The sequence below is a fragment of the Capricornis sumatraensis genome, chromosome 6, assembly GCF_032405125.1.
Source record: "Capricornis sumatraensis isolate serow.1 chromosome 6, serow.2, whole genome shotgun sequence".
Classification (NCBI taxonomy): Eukaryota; Metazoa; Chordata; class Mammalia; order Artiodactyla; family Bovidae; genus Capricornis; species Capricornis sumatraensis.
In genome coordinates, this window is record NC_091074.1 from 104,145,600 (window position 1) to 104,169,528 (window position 23,929).

General features: G+C 37.4%; 1 protein-coding gene across 1 annotated transcript in view; it reads left to right on the plus strand.

Annotated features, from left to right (window-relative positions):
* Positions 1-23,929, plus strand: part of SLC44A1 (solute carrier family 44 member 1) — a 166,532-nt gene that overhangs the window by 99,475 nt on the left and 43,128 nt on the right. The window contains exons 5-6 of the mRNA XM_068973651.1: positions 2,089-2,225; positions 18,321-18,411. Of these exons, the coding sequence (XP_068829752.1) occupies positions 2,089-2,225; positions 18,321-18,411 (228 nt within the window). The remainder of the gene's footprint in view (positions 1-2,088; positions 2,226-18,320; positions 18,412-23,929) is intronic.

Here is a 23,929-nt window from a genome sequence, read left to right on the forward strand (position 1 = left end):
TGTGGTCAGAAAAGGTGCTTGATATGATTTCAGTCTTCCTAAATTTACTGAAATTTGCCTTGTGGCTTAGCATGTGGCCCATCTGAGACTTTGTTTCATTATGTGCACTCAAAAATAATGTGTATTCTGCTGCTTTTGGATAGAATGGTTTCTATATATTAGTTAAGTTCTGATTGAATGTGTTATTTAAGGCCAGTGTTTCCTTATTGACTTTGGTCTATTGATGTAAGTAGGGTGTTAAAGTCCCCTACTATTATTGTGTTACTGTCAATTTCTCTCTCTGTCTACCAATGTTTGCTTCATGTGTTTAAGTGTTGGGTACCTTGTAAAGTTGCTCAGTCGTGTCTGCTTCTTGGTGACCCCTTATGGACTGCAGCATGCCAGGCTTCCCTGTCCTTTACTATCTCCCTGAGTTTGCTCAGACTCATATCCGTTGAATCAGTGATGCCATCCAACCATCTCATCCTCTTTCATGACCTCTCTTCCTGTCTTCAGTCTTTCCCAGTATCAGGGTCTTTTCCAGTGAGTTGGCTCTTCGCATCAGGTGGCCAAAGTATTGGAACTTCAGCTTTAGCATCAATCCTTCCAAGGAATATTCAAAGTTGATTTCCTTTAGGATGGACTGGTTGGATCTCCTTGCAATCCAAGGGACTCTCGAGAGTCTTCTCTAGCACCACAGTTCAAAAGCATAAATTCTTCAGTGCTCAACCTTCTTTATGGTCCAACTCTCACATCCATACATGACTACTGGAAAAATCATCGCTTTGATGCTACAGACCTTTGTCAGCAAAGTAATGTCTCTGCTTTTTAATATACTGTCTAGGTTTGTCATAGCTTTTCTTCCAAGGAGCACGTGTCTTTTAATTTCATGGCTGCAGTCACTGTGCACAATGATTTTGAAGCCCATTTTGAAGATGATTTTGAAAATCGTCTGTCACTGTTTCCATTTTTTCCCCCAAAATACATGTTGGGTACATGTATATTTACAATTGTTATATCTGCCTCTTGGATCAATCCCTGATCGTTCTGTAACATGCTTCTTTGTTTTCTTTGTACAGTCTTTGTTTTAAAGTCTATTTTGTCTGTTCTAAGTATTGCTACTCCAGTTTTCTTTTTGTTTCCATTTGCATGGAATCCCTCTTTCCTTTCCCTCACTTTCAGTCTGTATCTGTCTTTAGATCTGAAGTGCTCCTTTGTAGGCAGCATTTATATTGGGTTTTGAGAGGTTTTGTGTGTGTCCTTTAAGAGTGGAGTCTCTGACTTCCCTGTGTGCAAACCCTGCTCATCTTCAGTGCTAGATATTCCGGAGGCTTGTTTTCCTTGTGCAGAGTCCCTGGACTGAGGGCCCATTATGGGGCTTGGATCCTTCTCTCCTTGAGCAGAACTTCTGCTGTTGTGATTATCCTGCCATTTGTGGGTTGCCTACCCAGGGATGTGGATCTTGCCTGCAACGTGTCTCCGCCCCTCTGTTCATCTCCCTGTGATTCCTTCTTTATATCTTGAGCTGTGGAAAATCTTTTCTGCTAATCTTCAGGTCATTCTCATCAATAGTTGCTCTGTAAATACTTGTCATTTTGGTGTGCCCACATGAGAAGATAAGCTCAGGGTCTTCTTACTCAGTCATTTTGGCTACCCTTATATATATTTGTTCATTTTTATAATGATATGCTTTATATATGATTGTGTATTCACTAAAGTTTATGTATAAAGTATAATTCATGTTATATAGCAGTAATTTGGGGGGTACAATTTGTCAAAAAAGAAAACTAAAGCTAGTTATTTTAAAAATAAAAAACCTGAAATAGATAATTTCTGATTACAAAATACACATTACAAAATTTTAAATATTAAAAAAAATCATTAAAAATGAGTTCTGTAGTTCCTCCATCCCTACTGTTGAGTATATTTATAAGCAGTTACTTTTTTAAAAATCAGTGTATGACTAGATTTGCAAAATGTTTGTTCATGTATGATTAAATTTAAGTAGAATGCAATGAGATGTTCCTTGCTGTTAGGTTTATTCACATATGCAGTGAGCCAAACTATGTTTTGTGAAATAATATCTCAACATTTTTCTTCATGCTTTAGGTATGTATTCTTTTTGGATCCATGCAATCTGGACTTGATAAACCGGAAGATCAAGTCTGTAGCACTGTGTGTAGCAGCATGTCCAAGACAAGAACTGAAAACCATAAGTGATGTTCAGAAGTTTGCAGAGATAAATGGTGAGACATTAGGCTTTCCAAGTCTATAGTACAGTGACTGTTAAATATTATGTGTTTGCCTTTCAATATAAATTTGTCCTAGCATTAAATAAATCATCATAGAATCTTAGAAAGAAAAAGAAAAGTGAAGATACTTTTGGACTTCCTTGATGTAAATTATTATAGTCACTTAGGGAGCTTGTTGAAACACCAGATTCCTGGGCCCCGCCCAGGGAAATTCTGACTGAGTAGGTCTTTGGGTCCTGAAAATTTGTATTTTTTACAAATGTTTCAGGTGATTTTGATGTAGCCTGTTTGAGTATTTGGGAAATATTAGACTACTGTATGGGAAATTTGGTGTTTTTTTCTGCCCCTCCTTAAGTATAGGTTCAAAGTTAGTTTATTTTTATCCCTGGATATAATGTGTATCTATCATAGGAAATTTGAAAAGTTCAGAAAAAAATAATGAAGTCAAAAAACTTCCACCATTTTTCAGTGTGTTAATTGTATATATAATTTTGTGTTTTGTTTTTTTAATTAGGCATTATGTCTTAATCATTTTTCAAAGAAATAAGTTATGAGAAACCTTGAGCTTAAATATTTGGGAATTCCCTGAGAAAATAAGCATATTCAATTTCCTGAACTCCAGCTTTCTTCTCCTAGGTTGCTAATCTTCAGGTGCTACCCTCAGCTCCATATGACTCACAGCACTTCTTTTCAGAGAATGTTTTTTTTAAAACCTCTCTTCAAGGAAGGCTGCATAGTGATAGTCCCTCAAGCTTGTATTTTTCCATGAGGTTTCATGTTTGTATTTTGTGTGCATGAATCTGGAGAGTTGCCTTTGTCCTGCCCAAATCACAGGGTAGTTCTCGCCTTGAACAAGAGCTGACTCAGGCATCCACCTGCTATCACTTCTGGCTGGTTGGAGAAATAGCCCAGGAACATAACTATACATCAGCCTGGTTCTAGAGTTTAGAGTGTTTCAGATGGAGGTGCTAGCCTTCTGAGGGAGCAGGATGGAGGCTCCCACACCAGTGGTATTCCTGTCTGTCAGCATCAGATAGTACAAAGAGCATGGGACTGATTTGGATCTGGATTCTAATTCTGCTTCTGTCACTGACTGGCTCTGTAATGAGGGACAGAAGGTATAGCCTGTCTGAGCCTAGACTTACTCATCTGGACACTGTAGGTTTCAAATAATGCCCCTCTCTTAGGTTGGTATGAGGATTAAATGAGATGATGCATGAAGAGTACTGGATACTTGGTGAGCACTGAATAAACAGTTACCAACTACTCTTTTAAGATCTCATTCTCTCATACATGTGTTGATTTGCTGAGTCTAATACCAGGACTGTCAGCTCTAGCATTATCAGGTTTCAGGGAAGGATGAGTTATTCCTTAAGGGCTTTCCTAAAATATCAGACAATGTAGGCATGTATAGTGTACTCTGAAAGGTAGTATGATTGAGTGGTTAGTTGTCTAGACTCTGGAACCAGATTGCCTAGGTTCAGATGTTGGTCCTGCTACTTAATATCTGTGAGACCCTGGGCAAGTTACTCAATCTCTCCATGCCTCAATTTCCCCATCTATGAAACAGGTGTATTTGTACCTGAAGTACCTCGTAGAATTGTTATGAGGAGTTAATACATGAAAAATGATTAGAACAGTGTTGGGCAAATATAACTTGTTAAAAAAAAAAAAAAAGGATTGGCTACTGCTGTTACATCATCATCACTGTTATTATTCTACCAATGAATGTAATACTTTTCCTGTCTCCAAACTCTTAACTTGTACTGAATTTACATACTGCTGCTGTGTTAATCTTCCTTATTAATCTCTTATTCAGAAATCAGTGGTAAAAAGATACAATCAAAGTCTATGGGTCTTACCCTGGCATTCAAAACTATGATCTAGTATTGAACTATTTTCTAACATGTTCTCTTGGACCTACTTACTGGATGTGAGTGTTGGTCCTTGAACCTGACATATCATCAGGAAGGCCAGAAGAGAGCTAGTTCCTTGGTGGCTGCGTTGCCTGCTGTGATGATCCACTGGGGGAAAATGCTCCATGATGCCCAGTTTTCATCCTTTGTTTCCAGACCCTTGTCCTTGTAAGTGAATGTGATACTGAGTATGACCTTAATAGGTCTCGTTAACAAGCCCCTTCCAATGAGTTTTGCAGCTTTGTATTACCCATAGTATCTTGCACAAAGTTGTTGTTCAGGAGTGTTAATGAATAAACATTATTTGAGAAAACAGACCTCTTTGATTGGTGCCTAGTGATAAAGGCACCCTTAGGCTTTTGAGGCAGCTATTTGCAAAATAAGTTAGCAGATTAGGCATTTAAAAAAGTAACAATGTCAACATCAAAAAGCACAGCAGTAGAGGATGAAGAAGATAATTTAAAAACATAAATAGGAAACTATAAAATTATAATCAAGGGGGAGCCTTTTTTGTAGGGGCCTGAGCACTTAAATGTTAAAAGTATCCCTAAGTTGAAATTTCTGAATTTCTTAAAAGAATCTTTATTGTTTTTTGGATTGGTGAAAAGAAATATAGTAGCCCTCATAATCAACAAGAGTCTGAAATGCAGTACTTTGGTGCAGCCTCAAAAATGACAGAATGATCTCAGTTCATTTCCAAAGCAAGCCATTCAACATCACATTAATCCAAGTCTATGCCCCTACCACCAATGCTAAAGCAGCTGAAATTGATCAGTTCTGTGGAGACCTATAGGACCTCCTAGAACTAACACCAACAAAACACCAACAAAAAGATGTTCTATTCATCACTGAGGATTAGAATGCTAAAGTAGAAAGTCAAGAGATACCTTGAGTTACAGGCAAGTTTGGCCTTGGAGAACAAAATGAAGTAGGGCAAAGGCTAACTGAATTCTGCCAAGGGAATGCATTGGTCATAGCAAATACCCTTTTTCAAAAACACAAGAAACGACTTTACGCATGGACATCACCAAATGGCCAATACTGAAATCAAATTGATTACATTTTTTGTAATTGAAGATGGAGAAGCTGAACAAGACCTGGAGCTGTCTATGGCTCAGATCATCAGCTTCTCATAGCAAAATTCAGGCTTAAACTAAAGAAAGTGAGGGAAACCACTAGGCCAGCCAGGTACAACTTAAATCAGATCCCCTATGAATATGCAGTGGAGGTAACAAATAGATTCAAGAGATTATAACTTGTAAACAGTGTGCTTGAAGAACTATGGACAGAGGTCTGTAATATTGTGCAGGAGGCAGTGAACAAAACCCTCCCAAAGAAAAAGAAAAGCAGGAAGGCAAAATGATTATCTGAGGAGGTTTTATAAATAACTAAAGAAAGATGAGAAGCGAAAAGCAAGGGAGAAAGGGAAAGGCATAGCCAACTAAATGCAGATTTCCAAAGAACAGCACAGAGAGATATGAAGGCCTTCTTCAATGAACAGTGTATAAATCTTGAAGAAAACAACAAAAGGGGAAAGACTAGAGATTTCTTCAGGAAAATTGGAAATATCAAGGGAACATTTTGCCCACAAATGGGAACAATAAAGTACATAAATGGTAGAGACCTAGTAGACACAGAAAAGATCAAGAAGAGATGGCAAGAATACACAGAAGAACTGTGTAAAAAAGATCCAGATGGATGGGATGATTACAATGGTGTGGTCAGCCACCCAGAGCCAGCCAGACATTCTGTAGCACGAAGTCAAATGGGGCTTAGGAAGCACTGCTGTCAATAAAGCTAGTGGATGCTACAGAATTCCAGTATAATTATTCAGAACCCTAAAGGATAACGCCATCACGGTGTTGCATTCAATATGTCAGCAAATCTGGAAGACCCAGAAATGGCCACAGGACTGGAAAAGGTCAATCCTCATCCCAGTTCCCAAGAAGGGTAGTACTAAAGAATGTGCTAACCATCAGACAGTTGCACTCATCTCCCATGCTAGTAAGGGAATGCTTAAAATCGCTCATGCTAGGCTTCAGTATTATGCGAACCAAGAACTTCCCGATGTCCAATCTTGATTTAGAAAAAGAAGAGGAACCAGAGATCAAATTGCCAACATTCACTGGATCATAGAGAAAGCAAGGGAATTCCAAAAAAAACCATTTACCTCTGTTTCATCGACTATGCCAAAGCCTTTGACTGTGTGGATTATAATAAACTGGAAAGCTCTTAAAGAGATGGAATACGAGACCATCTTACCTGTCTCCTGAAAAAAGCCTGTATGGGGGTCAAGAAGCAACAGATAGAACCTTGTTTGGAACAACTGATTCATTCAAGATTGAGAAAGGAGTACAACAGGGCTCTCTGCCGTCACCCGGTTTGTTTAATATGCTGAGCACATCATGAGAAATGCTGGGCTGAATGAGTTACAAGCTGGAATCAAGATAGACAGGAGAAATAGCAACAACTTCAGATATGCTGATGATACCACTCTAATGGCAGAAGGTGAAGAGGAACTAAAGAGCTTCTTGATGAGGGTGAAGGAGGAGAATGAAAGAGCTAGCTTAGAATTAAATATTAAAAAAACTAAGATCATGGCATCTGGACCTGTTACTTCATGGCAAATAGAGGGGGGAAAATGTGGAAGCAGTGACAGATTTCCTCTACTTGAGCTCTAAAATCACTGGATGGTGACTGCAGCCATGAAATCAGAAGACGTTTCCTTCTTGGCAGAAAAGTTATGACAAACCTAGACAGTGTGTTGCAAAGCAGAGACATTACTCTGCTGACAAAGGTTCTTATAGTCAAGGCTATGGTCTTCCCAGTGGTCACGTACGGTTGTGAGAACTGAACCATAAAGAAGGCAGAATGCTGAAGAATTGATGCCTTCGAACTGTGGTGCTAGAGAAGACTCCTGAGGGTCCCTTGAACAGCAAGGAGATCAAGCCAGTCAGTCTTAAGGGAAATCAACCCTGAATACTTGTTGGAAGGACTGATGAGCTGAAATTGAAACTCCTGTATTTTGGTCATATGATGCGAACTGACTCATTGGAAAAGTCCCTGATACTGGGAAGGATTGAGGGCAGAAGGAGAAGAGGGCGTCAGAGGATGAGATGTCTGGATGGCATCACCAACGCAATGAACATGAACTTGGACAAACTTTGGGAGATGGTGAGGGATAGAAAGGCCTGGCATGCTGCAGTCCATGAGGATGCAAAGAGTCGGATATGAATGGGCAACTGAACAACAACAACAGAATGTAAAGCACAAAGATGAACTCTAATGTAGACTATGGACTTTGGGGTGGTTATGATCTGTCAGTAGGTTTATCAGTTGTATCAAACATAGCATTCTGGTGGGAGAATGTTGATAATGGTGGAGGCTAGGCATTATGTGGGGGTGTGAGGTTTATGGGAAATCTCTGTACCTTCTTCTCAGTTTTGCTGAGAACCTAAAACTACTCTTAAAAAATTGTCTTGGAGAAAAATAGATCTGACCCCAAAGTTCCACTTTTAGAAGAATTGATAGCAGGATATTGAAGAGATATTTACACAGTCTTGTTCGTTGCAGCCTTATGCTGCCACGAGGTAGAAGCAACCTAAATTTCCATTGACAGATGAATGGATAAAGAAAATGTGATATATACATACAGGGGAATACTAGTCAGCCTTAAAAAATAAGGAAATCCTGCCATATACTATAATATGTAGGAAGCCTGAGGATATTATGCCAGGTGAAGTAAGGCAGTCACAGAAAGACAAATGCTGCACGATTACACTTACATGAAGTACCTAAAATAGTCAGGGGCTTCCCTGGTGGCTCAGTGGTGAAGAGTTCACTTGCCAATGCAGGAGACCGGTTCAATCCCTGATCTCAGGGGATCCCACATGCTGGAGAGCAACTTAGCCTATGCGCCACAACTACTGAACATGTGCTCTAGAGCCCGGGAACTACAACTACTGAGCTCACGTGCCGCCACTACTGAAGCACGTGTGCCCTAGAGCCCATGCTCCACAAAAAGAAGCCCACCCACTGCAACTAGAGAAAGGCCTGCGCAGCAGCGAATGCCCAGCACAGCCACAAATGAATAAATAAAGCTATAGATCAATAAATAAAATAGTCAGACTCTTTAAAGGTAAATGGTGGTTGCGAGAGCTGAGGGGGATGGGAAATGGGGAGATGATATGGGATGGGTACGTTGTTGTTTCGTTGCTAAGTCGTGTCTAACTGCTTGTGACCCCATGGACTGGAGCCCACGAGGCTCCTCTGTCCATGGGATTCTCCAGAGAAGAATACTGGAGTGGGTTGCCACTTCATTTTCCAGGGGATCTTCCCAACCCAGGGATCAAACCCATGTCTCCTGCGTTGGCAGGCGGATTCTTTACCCCTGAGCCACCAGGAAAGCCCAACATAGTCATAAATAAATAAATAAAGTTATAAATAAATAAATGAAAGTCAGACTCTTTAAAGGTAAAATGGTGGTTGAAAGAGCTGAGGGGGATGGAAAATAGGGAGATGATGTTGGATGGGTATAGAGTTTCAGTTTTTCAAGATGAAAAAATTCTAGAGCTCTGTTGTACAACAGTGTACATATAGTTAACACTAACATACACTTTTTAAAAAATGCTTACTATGGTATATTTTATGTTAATGTTTTCATCAGAATTTTTTTAAAAAGAAAGGGAATTCTGACATATGCTACAGTATGTATGGACCTTGAAGATATTAGGTTAAATGAAATAAGCCAATTACAAAAGGACAAATACTGTATGAGTCCCCTTATTAAATGAGATAGTTAGAGTGGTCAAAGGCAGAAGGTGGACTGGTAGTTGCTGGGAGCTGTGGGGAGAGAGAAATGGGAAGTTACTGATTTCTACATGAAGAGTTTCAGTTTTGCAAGATGAGATCTGAAGATTGATGATGCTAATGATTGCACAATAATGTACTTAATGAAAACTTAGTGTATGTACATAGTGAATGTACATTAATGTACATATACATTAGTGCTACTGAAATCTGCACTGAGAAATGGTTAAGATAATAAAATTTTTGTTATATGTATTTTACCATAATTTAAAAGTTTATGAAAGAGAGAATCCTGTTTGAGGTAGTAACTTTTTTAATGATAATTTTAAAACTTATTTTAAAATGCAAGGTCAAATAACATTTTTTCTTACCAGAAGGAAAAGATAATATAAATCCTTTTCAGAATTTTAAGTTTCCATGACAACGTTTGAAGGTACTTTTTAGCACTTAAACATCCATTCATGTGAACTTTTATTACCTTTACAAATAGTTGAAATCAGTATAAGGAAAAGCTCTTAGTTCCTGTAGTAACGTAAGAAATGCATTTATCAGGCAAATGATAATTCCTCCATTCTTTGTTTCTTTTGGACAAGAAAGAGGAGTTGTTTTCTTGGACACTTAAGTTTGTGGAATACGTCTGTCAAATATGTCTGACTGGAATAGAAAGCTCGGAAGAAATAGCTGAAAATTAGATTGATTATGTAGAGATACTGCCATATTACAGGGAGCTTTAAAAGACAGATTTCAGATGAATATAAAAGTACATCAATTGATTGATAGATGTATAAATGTGCATTTCATTATTTCGAGCCATAGCATATACAGACATAAATATAAATATGTGATGCTAGAGAATAAAACAATTTAACAATTGCCTTTAAAAATCAGAGGTGCCAGATACCATTAGGATTCAGTGTTAAACTTCTTTGGTGCTTTGTTTATCATCTTGCTGCAGTGGTGCAGGACTTTCCTGGGGACAGAATCATGCTCTATTTATCTCTGAATATCCAAGCCCTAATATAGGATCTCACATAGCAATGATTCATGTTTTTTGAAAGAATAATAGACTGAATGTCCCTCTTCATCTCTACTGCCACTGAATAATTTCTCATTCTCTTAACACATTATCCTTTGCTCAACTCTATCCATGTGAGTTGCCACAAGCAGGTAAGCTGTTTAGCTTGGAGAAATATCAATAACCTCAGATATGCAGATGACACCACCTTTATGGCAGAAAGTGAAGAGGAACTAAAAAGCCTCTTGATGAAAGTAAAAGAGGAGAGTGAAAAAGTTGGCTTAAAGATCAACATTCAGAAAATGAAGATCATGGCATCTGGTTCCATCACTTCATGGGAAATAGATGGGGAAACAGTGGAAACAGTGTCAGACTTTATTTTCCTGGGCTCCAAAATCATTGCAGATGGTGACTGCAGCCGTGAAATTAAAAGACACTTACTCCTTGGAAGAAAAGTTATGACCAATCTAGATAGCATATTGAAAAGCAGAGACATTACTTTGCCAACAAAGGTCTGTCTAGTCAAGGTTATGCTTTTTCCTGTGGTCATCTATGGCTGTGAGAGTTGGACTGTGAAGAAGGCTGAGCGCTGAAGAATTGATGCTTTTGAACTGTGATGTTGGAGAAGACTCTTGAGAGTCCCTTGGACTGAAAGGAGATCCAACCAGTCCATCCTAAAGGAGATCAGCCCTGGGTGTTCTTTGGAAGGAATGATGCTAAAGCTGAAACTGCAGTACTTTGGCCACCTCATGTGAAGAGTTGATTCATTGGAAAAGGCTCTGATGCTGGGAGGGATTGGGGTCAGGAGGAAAAGGGGACAACAGAGGATGAGATGGCTGGATGGCATCATCGACTTGATGGACATGAGTCTGAGTTAACTCTGGGAGTTGGTGATGGACAGGGAGGCCTGGCGTGCTGCGATTCATGGGGTCGCAAAGAGTCAGACACGACTGAGCGACTGAACTGAACTGCACTAGAATTGCTGTGAAATCAGTTCTTTGTATTCATCTCTAAATAATTCATCTTATTCATTTATTTGTCTCTCTTATTCATACTCTCCAAGTGATTATTCATGCTTTTCTTTTCTTAAGTCTCTTTTTCTTCCTCTTTCCTAACCTTATGCTCTACGGAGGAAACGAAAACCATCTGGTGAGAGCTCCCATCTGAGGTCTTATTTTTCAGCAGAGCATGAATCCATCAACTTTCCTTCCCTGCCATTTCTGATGAACAAGTTTATTTCCTCCTTTACTATCATTATTTTGGAAAACTCAAAAATGTATACATTGTATGGGGTGAGTAGGAATCTTCCTCCCTCTGACACTAACTTCAGCTTTACATGAAACTTTCATCTCAGCCCAGCCAGATCATCCACTGGGCTCAAATCATGACAGATGGTGAAGGGAAGGGAAGATGATACCTGCTCAGATGTTCTTCCTCTTCCTCTCCCTCTTCTGAATCTGGTCCTACCACCACCTCTGGTCCATAGTCCACCGTTCACTTTACTCCACTGTCCCTGATGTTCAGCTTAGGCATTTGAGTCTGAATAGGCGAACCAGACTGAAGCTCTGTGTTTTGTTTCAACATATTTATAATACCTATTTGTGCTGTGCACAGCGGCATGTGCCATGCCCATGCTTTGCATGTCATTTTATTCTTTCCACATACAGTCTAAATTCTACACGAAAGTTTAGAAATGAGAATAACCTGTAAGTTGAGGGCTGACTGCTTGTTCTCAGTTGGTGCTAGTATTTTACATGGAATTCCATATTATTTCTTGTATTACTCTTATCAAACTGTTGTATCAATATTACTTTGTTTTCCCTAACACTGTAGTAAAATGGCTGGTTTCTTATTTTTCTTTTGTGTCCGGTTTATAGCTCTCCTACTTGAGTTCTTCTTCAATGTACTGTATCTTGTATAAATTCAGAGTGCTTTATGACCTGCCGTTTGGGCCATGTTCACATTTTAAGGTGAGCCATACTGATTGGTGCTTTCAGTGGTCATTGGTGAAAATCATGAGAGAGTATGTGATCCATTCAGATAAAATATGTGAATACTAATAAGCCTTTTGATTATTGTTATCTAATTGGTTAGTGTAGAGTTAGTATGAATAGGCAGTCAGATTATTGTTTGCCTTTTTTTTCTTACCAGTCAGTTACACTATAACTTAAACCACAGAATTAGTATGGATTCTTTTTTTTTTTTTAACTTTCATTGGAGTATAGTTGCTTAGTATGGATTCTCTTTGGCCACAGTATATCAAAAGATTGGTTATTATTTATAAATGAGTGAAATGAACAACTGTAGCAATTGATTTAATTGCCTCCAAGTCAGAGATCATCAAGGGAGACTTGACTGTTAAAAAGAGGGGGAAATTCTTAAGTTTAGTAATATAATTCTAAGTAATTACTTTATTCAACAAATGATTAATTAGTACCCATTAAATATGTACCAGAAAGACAAAAACAAGGTATAGTCGCCATGTGTAAGGAGCTTGCGTTAGAGTAGACAGGCAAACTTCTCTTTATCCTCTGCAATACAGTAGGAGTCTTGTACAAAGATGGCCAAAGTTAATTCCCTCAGCAGATATTTATTGTGTACCTAGTATGTGCCCATAGTGATCACAGATGCCATATCTCCAGCTAGTTAATAGTGCTTCTTGGGAATTGCAAATATGTCCATCCTTTTTATTGGTTACTAGAAATGGAAATTGGAAAATTGTCTTTCTCTTTTCTGGCATGTAAATACAGAATGCTTTCCTACTTAGAAAGGAGTTAAATTCATTGAATTTATATTCACATCATTTGTTCTTAATAACAAAAACTTCTGCATTGAAAGATTTTCTTTTTTATTAACTACAATTTTCTAAACCATGTGTTTTAAGGACTATTTTTTTCCTCTTGGTGTATCCTAAAAATGTTATTGAGATAGTAAATCAAACAAAATTTTAAAATAAGAATTAGCCGCCAATGCCAACTCTTTATTTCAAATAATTTCATGTTTTAGACTAGTATTGCTTAACTAAGGGTGACTTTTGCACCTGCCACAGCTAGCTCCTCCCTCTCCCCCATCCAGGATGTTTAGTAGTGTCAGGAGGGGTTTTTTTTTTGGTTGTCACAGTTGGGTGAGAGGTTACAGGGAGGCTGCTGGCATCTAGTGGACAGAGACCAGGGTTGCTGATAAACATCCTACAAATGCACAAGTCAGCTCCCTACAACCAAGAACTGCCTGAGAATTGTGTTAATACCAAGGTTTAGAAATCCTATTTTAGATAGTATACTTTGTAGTGAATGGTGAAAAGCATATATCATTATATATAACATATAACACCAAAATATAAGAGGTTAAAATAATTCTTTTTTGTTGTTGTTAATCAGGATGTCTGTTTTATTCAACAGATGGCTTTTGAGTGCTGTCTGTGTGCCAGGAAATAGAAATTCCAGGTATTTTGTAGGCATAAGATCCCAGTTCTCAAAGAGCTCACATTCTAAAGATAGAAATGATATGCAAACTAAAAAATTATAAAATAATATGTGTTTTATAATACAGCTAAGAAGTAAATAGCTTTGTTTGGGTGCATCAGATAAGACTTGACGGAGGGGGCAAAGCTTGTAGTTTGTAGAAATTCTCCTCAAACTTGAACACTCTTTCAGATGCTAGTTAGGAAAGGACAGCTCAGGCAGACGGAATAGCATGTGCAAAAGCCTGGAAGCTTGAGCAACCGCAAGAATTATAAGTAGTTTATTAATGAGCCTGGGGTTTTAGGTAGAGGCCTGCCTTAGGACGGCCTTGAAGCCAAGGAGTTTGGAATTTTTCCTGAGAGCGGAGGTATAATAAACGAATCCTAAGTTTTCAGAAATCATTCTGAAGGTTGTGTGCAGGATGGAGGTAAGAAACCCTCTGAGAGAGTAGTTTAACTGACCCGATAAGAGATCACGATGGTCTGAAATAACATAGATCTAGGACTTCCCTGGTGGCTCAGTGGTGAAGAATCCGCCTGCCGACGCAAGGGACACAGGTTTGATCTGAGAAGATCCTGTGTGCTGCAGGGCAACTGAGCCTGTGTGCACAACTGCTGAGCCTGTGCACAGCAGCCACTGACACCTGAGTGCCCTGGAGCCTGTGCTCTGCAACAAGAGAAGCCACAGCAATGAGAAGCCCGTACGTCGCAGCGAAAAGAAAGCCTGTGTGCAGCAATGAAGACCTAATGCAGTCAAAAACAAATAACTAAATAAAAATTATTTTAAGAAAATAACGTAGAAAGGTCTGATTGTCAGGACTTGGTATCTTGAATCTCTTGAATAGTATGAGAAGACATAAATGGAAGCTGTAGATAAAGAAGATACCGAATGACTTCCATACTTCATCTTGGGAATTTTATGAATGGTAGAGCCATTACCTAGGGTAGATTTAAAACGGGAAGAGGCAGAGCAGGTTTAGAGAGTGGGTGATGGAATCCAGTGGTCATGTATGGATGCGAGAGTTGGACTGTGAAGAAAGCTGAGCGCCAAAGAATTGATGCTTTTGAACTGTGGTGTTGGAGAAGACGCTTGAGTTCCTGGGACTGCAAGGAGATCCAACCAGTCCATTATAAAGGAGATCAGCCCTGGGTGTTCTTTGGAAGGACTGATGCTAAAGCTAAAACTGCAGTACTTTGGCCACCTCATGCAAAGAGTTGACTCATTGGAAAAGACCCTGATGCTGGGAGGGATTGTGGGCAGGGGGAAAAGGGGACGACAGAGGATGAGATGGCTGGATGGCATCACCGACTCGATGGATGTGAGTTTGAGTGAACTCTGGAAGTGGTGATGGACAGGGAGTCCTGGCGTGCTGCGATTCATGGAGTTGCAAAGAGTCGGACACGACTGAGCGACTGAACTGATCTGAACTGATGGAAAAAAATGTTTTTCAAACGTATTATCTTTGCAGTGTCTGTGGAATATACATTTTTTTCTCAGGAGCATGTTGAATACTTGTCTGATTATGATTATTAGGAAAGACACAGAAGAAGCATTGTAGGCTGCAGGTAAAGAATTCTATTTCTTAGTTTGTCGGTGATTTCCTAAAAGGCCTTGGAAATATGACTTGCTTTTTTTCATCTGTAATGTTTGGAGCATGGTGATGGAAACATACCTCTTAGTGAAGTTGTTCTAAGTGATATTGAGCTAAAAAATAAATAATTAACTTTTATAAGACATTTGAAATATTGTAGTAGTCAACATTCTGGGGACTATAGCTACTGTTTACCAAGATAAATGCTTATATACCCAAGTTAGGTTCCTTATATCATTCATTCTGATGGCTTTTGAATAACATTGGCTGAGTTGCATGGATTGCCTCTGATATGCTTTTGATAAGCTTCTGTTCTTTGCTTTAGACTTTTCATTACTCTAGCACGGTTATTTCCCTGTTTTTTGCAGTAGAAGAAAAATATTATCTTGCTGTTTATAACCAAACATCTTATGTCTATACTTATACTACTAAAAAAAAATAAAATAGATACTACCTTAAGAGTTCACTAAAAATACATTAGCAATACACATGAAAAGAGAAACACTTGTAAAACATTGGCCATTTCTGGGTTGTTTTAATGTTCTTCATTGAGGCTTCTCTGTCCATCAGTCCTTTAAGTAGGAAGCAATATAAGGTTTCTTCTGATTGTTACTACCAGCACATTGTAAAGATCTTTTTCCTTTAATCTATTTAGTACAGAATCTATTTAGTACTGGCCTCTGTCCCAGAATACCATCAGAGATAAGGCTGTTATCCTTTCATTGAGCACTATCCTGGGAAAGTCTTTATAAAATTGAACTCTGTTGCACCTGCTGACCTCCTTTTTTAAAATGAAAAAAGGGTGGGGATGAAGATTATGTTCACTGAATTCAAATGGAGCAGTGTGTTTGACAGCACTGACACAATATGCTTTAGTTAGGGCCTTTCGTGTTGTGCAAATCAATTCCATCTTGGACTCTGAAAGAAGTAAGTTGACAATTCAGATCAGGAAGTTGATGGTCACATTGGGTGCTTGCCCTGCAGTTACTGGCACAGAGGCTATTTTTTCTTGAGCAATTCTGTAATAGGACTCCAACTATTTTACAATTAATCTAAAGTGTTTGCTTGCCATGGCTGTCATATTTTCTCGAAAATTGCTATAAATAGTATCTAGTGGTATTACCTTTAAACATGAAAGCCTAATTTTAGAAGTTGGATGCTTAATATTCATGTTTAACTAAGTCATTAAAATGGAAGAGAATGATAGAAAACAATTTTAGAAACTTAGTTTCCTATTGAGTCTATCTTAAGAGCTGCAGAATCTTGAAGAACAATGCCATGCAACTTTCAAGTATCTCTTTAAAATTATTTTACACTGCCCAATTACCTGAGATATTTTGATATAAAATAGATGCTACATGTATTTATGTAAAAAACTAAGCCCACATATTCAAACACTTAACAGGTTGGTTTGGGGGCAGCATTACTGATGTAGTGCAGGTTTGTGGCTTTCTCAAACTCTCTTGATTGAAAGTATAAGATGTAAATTGAAAGTATAACATGTAAATGAAATAAACCTCTCCATTTTGTTGTCCCAACAAATCTTTTTTTCTGTATTCCATTCTAGTTCCTTCTCATGTCCTCACATGATGTTTTCACAATTAATTCAGTGTTAAAATCTGCCTTCACATTATATTTTAAACATATTCCATGTGATACAGTGTAAAATCTCATTATTGCTATAATATAAATGCAAAGCCATTCTATTTGTATTTAATAATAAAGTATTTACCCAAATTAGTAACCTAGTAAGAACTTCAATAATGAAATACAAACAGTTTACATGATATAATATAATTGGTCTGAGCAAAATTAGAACTAAAGCCTAAATGTCCCTAGCTAACAATGTCTTTGTACAATGAACTTTATCATAGTTGCCATATTGAAAAATTAGCATGTTGTTTGGATAAGACTTAATCAAGGATTTAGTGTACTGTATCCATCGAAATTATATATATATATATATAAATGAAAGTGAAAGTCACTCAGTTGTGTTCAGCTCTTTATGACCCTGTGGACTATTCTACAGGCGAAAATAATGGAGTGGGTAGCCATTCCCTTCTCCAGGAGATCTTCCTAGTCCAGGGATTGAACCCAGATCTCCTGCATTGCAGGCAGATTCTAAGCAGATACCAACTGAGCCACCAGGAAAGCCCAAGAATACTGGAGTGGGTAGCCTATCCCTTCTCCGACAGATCTTCCCAACTCAGGGATCAAACTGGGGTCTCCTATAATGCAGACAGATTCTTTAGCTGAGCTACCAGGGAAGCCCATATATATATGTATGTATGTATTGGCCGTGTAGTCAGCAAATAACCAATCTAAGACTGAATTTAAGCTGTTTTAAACTATCTGTTTTGAGACTCTTTGATCAATTGATTGATTTGATCAGTTAGTTCAGTTTATTTACAGTTACTGTCTCATGCCTCTTACATAAGAAAAAAGTAATGTGTTATCTGAATACTATGTGCTATATGAAGTAATCTTAAATATTTAGTAGTGGAAAGCATAGGAAGGAGAGATGACATATGTAGTTGAAGAAGAGTTTTGTAGCCAAAGAGATCTAGGGTTTAATCCCAGCTTTACTGATTATTAGCTATGTCAGTTATTTACCTTATCGCTTAGCCTCTATTTTATCCTCTGTTAAGTGGGCTTAATAATGCCTGCCTAGTAAAGTTAAAGTAAATTATATAATTTATATATATGAGAGAGAAGAAGTTCACCCCACCAGTGAGTTCACAGCATGATGGGAGGAGGAAACGGGTCCTTTGCTCATCCCAACCGTTCTCTTGGGATGAGAAACCTGCATGGGGAACCGAACGAGCCTCACAAATGGGCTGGTTTCAGCCTAACCCTCAGAAGCACTGGGGCTGGCAAAAACTCTTGGTTTCTTCTGGAGAATTTTTATCATGTTAGTTTTTTCCGTTGTTTGAAGACATTTCTGGACAGAGTTGGGTCAGTTACAATGAAAGTTGACTCTTTATAAAATTATATGTGTGTATATGTATGTTATATAGGGCCTGACATATGACACTCAATGAAGATGCTCTAGTATTTACTGTTATTACCCTAATACTGTTAATTAAACTTTATATATAAGTTTCCAGAGAAGAGTCTGTTTCAAATGATTGAGGATCGATACTATTAGACCAAATCAAACTTTTATTAATTCTATAATGTTTGAAAGTTGTATATGTTGAATTAATATTAACCTATAAAATAAAATTAAAATGAATTTAGAAAAGAATTTATTCAGACTCTGTTCTGCTAGCTAACATATAGCTTTTCTTTCAACAGGCTCAGCACTATGCAGCTATGACCTAAAGCCTTCTGAATATGCATCATCAAAAGTAAAAGGTCTTTGCCCCAAACTACCTGTTCCAGCGAGGTAAATTTTATTGTATTTCATTAACTTGTGACTTTTGTTTTTGTAGGTAGGTTTTAAACTGTATATGTTATGAGAAAAGAGTGACTTGATGATACCTGTTGCCCAGTTTCAGTACTTTTACAATTTTTAAAGAAGTAATAGAAATGACAACATGAATTTCACATTATTTTAAAGTACACACACACACACATACACACAGGCAAACAACATTTCTCATTCTCAAATACTTTAAATTTCTTTGGGGGGCTCACTTTAAGAAATTTTTTAAATTAATTAATTAATTTATTTCTTGGCCACGCTTAGTGGCATGTGGGATCTTAGCTCCCCTACCAAGGATTGAACCCATGCACCCTGCAGTGGAAGGGCAGAGGCTTAACCATGGGACCACCAGGGAAGTCCCTCACTTTTTTAATGTCATAGTTTTCAAGTATAGAAAGCTGTTGATACTATAAAACTTATAGCAAAATTTGGAAGTCAGGTCTCACAGTTTCAAAAGATTCTTTGAAGTTTCTTTGAAGTTGATCATCCTAACTGGTATTATTTTTAAATTACCCTTATAAATTTAAAATATGCCAGTGATTAGTCTCCATACTTTATTTCTGGCTATATCCTGTAGGTACTTTCTCTGTAATAAGCTGTTTGTCCTAATCAACAAACATTTATTGTTAAGTACCTACTATATGTAATGGATACAAACAAAGAAATATTGTTTATTTGAAAGAATTTTAAAATTTGGGGCCATGTCACACAGATTTGGGCTTCTGGGGTTTTAGTTCCCTGACCAGGGATCAACCAAGGCCTTCAGCAGTGAGAGCATGAAGTCCTAAGCACTGGGATGCCGGGGAATTCCTTAGATATTTATTTTATCTTTTCTTTTTTTTTGGACAGATCTCAGAGTAGTTTTAAGTGAGGCAGATTTTAAAATTATAAATTGATTTTTTTAAAAAAGGAAATAGCTTCTCAAGCACTGTAGAATATATTTTCAGAATTAGGTATATACTATTTGGAGTATATCTGATCTTAAGAACCTTAGCATATATCACTAACCATGTATGACATGAATATTTCCCAGGGATACTGAGTCAAAACCACTTTTTATTGTATCTTAGTATATTATAGAAAGCTATTGGTTAAAATTCTTATCTTATGTCACCTTTCTTTCAACTGACTTAGGGGTATTACTTATGCTTCATTAACTTGAATTTGAAATTTTCTGTTGAAAAGTTGACAAGGACATATCAATTGATTTCCTGCTCTTTTAGTTTTGTCAAGTTGCTGTTGAAATTAAAATTTAAAGCCTACAGATATAAAAACAATGGGACTGTTTTAAAAGATACTAAATAGGAAGGACCTACAAATTATCTGCTTAGACCAATAGGTAGGGAGACTCCAGTCATGAAAATTGAGAATATTAGGGAGGCTGTGACAATAAAGAAAAGAGAAAATTATCAATGTAAAAATAAGAAAAGCTCTGTTCTCTTATCTACTCAACTGCTAACGCCTATTTTAAATGCATATTTGAGTATAGAGTCACTATTTTAAGGCATAAATATAATAGGTATGAAAAAGCCATGGTATGAGAATGAAGTTGCCTGCTCTAGTATAATATACGTGGGTTTAGGGTAGAGGGCAGTTCATACTGCATATCCTTCTGCACCTCTGACCTCTGACTCTACCATGTTGAGGACTCCCTGTTCCTGGTTATGCTGGGTGATCCAGTCTTGGCTGCATACTCATGGATGTCTCATGTACAGCATCCTAAAAGCATTCACTAGGACAGAAAACATAGAATTAGGGGCTTGAATGTTAGAGATGGGCAGGCTTGGTAGCATGGTTATCCACTAATGTCTTAGTAATCCAAGATGCAATGATAAATCTATACTGTCTGAAAACTGCTTATATAAATGTTTATACTTTATTTAAAGATCCTCATGTTTTACTTAGGAGAAGGCAATGGCACCCCACTCCAGTACTCTTGCTTGGAAAATCCCATGGGCGGAGGAACCTGGTAGGCTGCAGTCCATGGGGTCGCTAAGAGTCGGACACGACTGAGCGACTTCCTTTCACTTTTCAGTTTCATGCATTGGGGAAGGAAATGGCAACCCACTCCAATGTTCTTGCCTGGAGAATCTCAGGGACGGGGGAGCCTGGTGGGCTGCCGTCTATGGGGTCGCACAGGGTCGGACACAACTGAAGCGACTTAGCAGCAGCAGCAGCAGCATGCTTAACTTATGTTAGTAGTTTACAATCTATCACTTTTTTCTGAACTCACCTTTTTGGAAAGTAAATGAGAAGAGATAATTGACAGAAGGAAGGCAAATCAAGACCTTGTACATAGTAAATCTAGTATCTGGAAAGCAAAGTCAAAGGATCAGAAAACAATAAATTTGTTTTAATAAAAAATTTAGGTCACTACCCTGTTTCACACATAGATACCAAATCTCCAAAGATGAGTAAGATCTAGTCTCTGTCCTTAAAAAGAGTAGGGACTATACTTTGATTGACTTTTTTATACGTACTAACACTTCTGACTAACACTAGGCAAACCTGTGATGCAGGCAAATGGCTCTCAGCATAAACAAGTCTGTTAAGCTCTTAGTAAACCAAGTTTCCTCATTTATAAAGTGGAAATATCAATACCTCTTGCATGGAATTGCTGTAAGAATTAAATAAGATACTATGTGTTAAACATACGTTATTGTGCTTGGTGTTTGGCTCAGAGTATTATCTATATCAACGTCTAAAACCTTCCCATCTCCTCATCCGTCCTGGGTACTCAGGAACTTTCTGCAGATGAAGGTAGTGTCTATTTTAAAGAAAAACAGTGGTAAACTAATTTACTGTAAAACACTAGTGCCACACAATTGCCAAATGGTTACTGTTCCTAAGAGCTTTTGAATTTTACAAACCAGTGCCTAGAAAGGGCCATACTGTATCCAGATTCAGAACTCTGTTGGTGATATGCTGAACATGGTAGCCATATGGAGTTCTAGCCAGCCTATATATTTATAATGCTTAAAGTTCTGAGTATAGCTAGAGAAAACTGCAGTACTAGAAACAGATTTCATAACTTCAGCTTATTCATCAAACAAACATTTATTTTGATACTTTCAGAGGCCAGAAAGGACACTAAGTGTTGGAGAATTAACATGATACAGAACTAAGAAACTAATAGTCATGAAAAAAAATACTATATATCTATACTTTTAAGTGAAGAATCAAGGTGAATTAACACTTACAAATCATCTATTGGGTGTCAAGCACTGTTTTAAGTTTCTTGTGTTATCTCATTGAACTCTCTCAAAACCCTGTAAGGATATTGTCCCTTATAAGAGAAAGGTTAGATAGATTGCTCGAAGTCACACAACTAACTGTTGAGAATCAGAATTTGAATTTAAGATCTTGTAAAGTCTATACCACAGTTAGTTTGAAGTGGGGGAAAGGGAGTATAGAAATGAAAGAGGAGAGAAAAGAAAAAAAATGAAACGTGAACATCACTGCATAGTGCCATTAGATTCTTGATTACTTATTTCCTGCCTTTGCTCTGCTATAGAGATATTGCCAGAACCTTTTTTAATTGTTTTATTTCTTAAAAAAATTTAATTAGAAATCAAGTGTAATGGCTTATTTATAACCTGGAGGTTTGAAATAGTTATGTGAGGTGCAGACTTCCATCTTATGAAGGAAGGCATATGTTTGTCATCATACTTTGACGGAGCTCATTAACTGTGATAATCTGGACTTAAAGGCAGATAAATGGCAATATGTTTGCCAAGGTAATATACAGTTTTCTTATGAGTGGCTAATTTAAAAAATCTTTAAAAGACTCATTATAAATTCATTTGTTCTTGTTGACTAATGTTTCAATAATGTGAAACAGCATCAGTTAGTTCCTAATGGGATGACATTGACTTCTTAAAGATTCAATATTCTGTGGGCTTTAAAAGGTAGAAGACTTTCTATAAACAGAATTCTTTATGCTTTTCCTCTTAATTAAGAAGCACAGAGTGTGTCATTTGGGTTAGACACTAAAGCAGAAATGATCTCGTGTACTAGGCTCTCAGAAGTGTAATTTTTCTGAGAGATATACAAAATCAGATAGCTCGTCTTAAATTCATTATTCACATGGGATTTAAGTGGTAAAATATAAGACAAACCATTTCAATGCCATGATTACTTATAATTTTTAAATAGTAAAGCAATTCAAGTATTAAAAACTTGTGACTGGTCAAGTTGTTTTTGTTTGGGAAAGAGTTGAATTGAGAATAAAGAATGACAAAGAATCTAATACTTTTTATTTTGAAGCTAAGTATTTAATTTCATTTTTGCTGTTGTGTCCAAATGTTATCTTCTCTTTTGTTTGCCTTCTATTTCTTTTTTTCTGTGACACTAGATTTACCTGTTATTCCTTACCGCAAGAACAGACTTTGACCATTTTGACCATCAGATTGACAATGTAGTTAATCAGCTTGTGCTATTTTTATACCTTTAATTTTAGAGCTGTCAGATTTTTTTTTTAACTGACATAGATTGAATTATAAGGCAACAAACTGTTGTTACTTTACTCCACTTCTTTGAAGGATGCTTATAAAAGTATTCTTTCTAATTGACCAAGTGTTTATATACAGTATACAGATGACTTGAAAGGGTAAGTTCAGAGCTGATATCACTCAGTTTTTCCCCTTAAATAAAAATGAAGGCTTAGAATTTTAAGACTATAATTCTTCCCTTTTCAAATCAGCTATCCTCGTTTTAAGTTTGAAAAGCAGAAAAAAGCTAAAGCTACTGGGCATCCTGCTTATATTAATTTAGAATCATTGACTTGTGAGTAACATGATGATGAAGATGATGTGAAAAGACTTGCAGAGATCTTACTCCTACCCTTTCAGCTGACAGATGGCGGGACAGAAAAGCAGAAAGACATAGTGACCTGCAGCTATATAATATTAGGAGAATCACCCAGGGCTTCTAAACCCAAGTCCAGTTTCCTTTGTCACAGGTTCCACTCCCTTTTGGAGATGACGTGTATTTCTATCTGGGTATAAAAAATATATCAACATCCTGTTAGGATATGGGAGATTTAGGAGGAGCCACTTCTTGACAGAATGTGAGGTTTATGGGTACATGACAGGAAAAAGGAAAATGGGAGTAAGACCAAGAAAATTGGTGGAAATTACAAACAGAACATGAGTGTTCTTAGGTGGATGTATTTTATGTTCAAGGTTGGAGGCAGGTGAGTTAAACAGAGTTGACATCAGAGATTTTAGGATAATAAATAAAGCAGATGAAGATGTAGACATTCATAGACCAGAGAGGACTTTAGTTTTGAAGGATAGAGAACCAGGCTTAAAATATGGTTAGAAGTCCTTAGACAGGGACATTAACCTGGCAAGGACAGTATCAGGAAAAAAGCAGTTGCAGGTCACAACACAGTTGTTAGTTTAAAGGTTTCTGTCCCAGGTTAGTCTCCACTGAGTAAGAACTTGTTAATGTTTTTTGATTCTTAAAGTATTTCTAA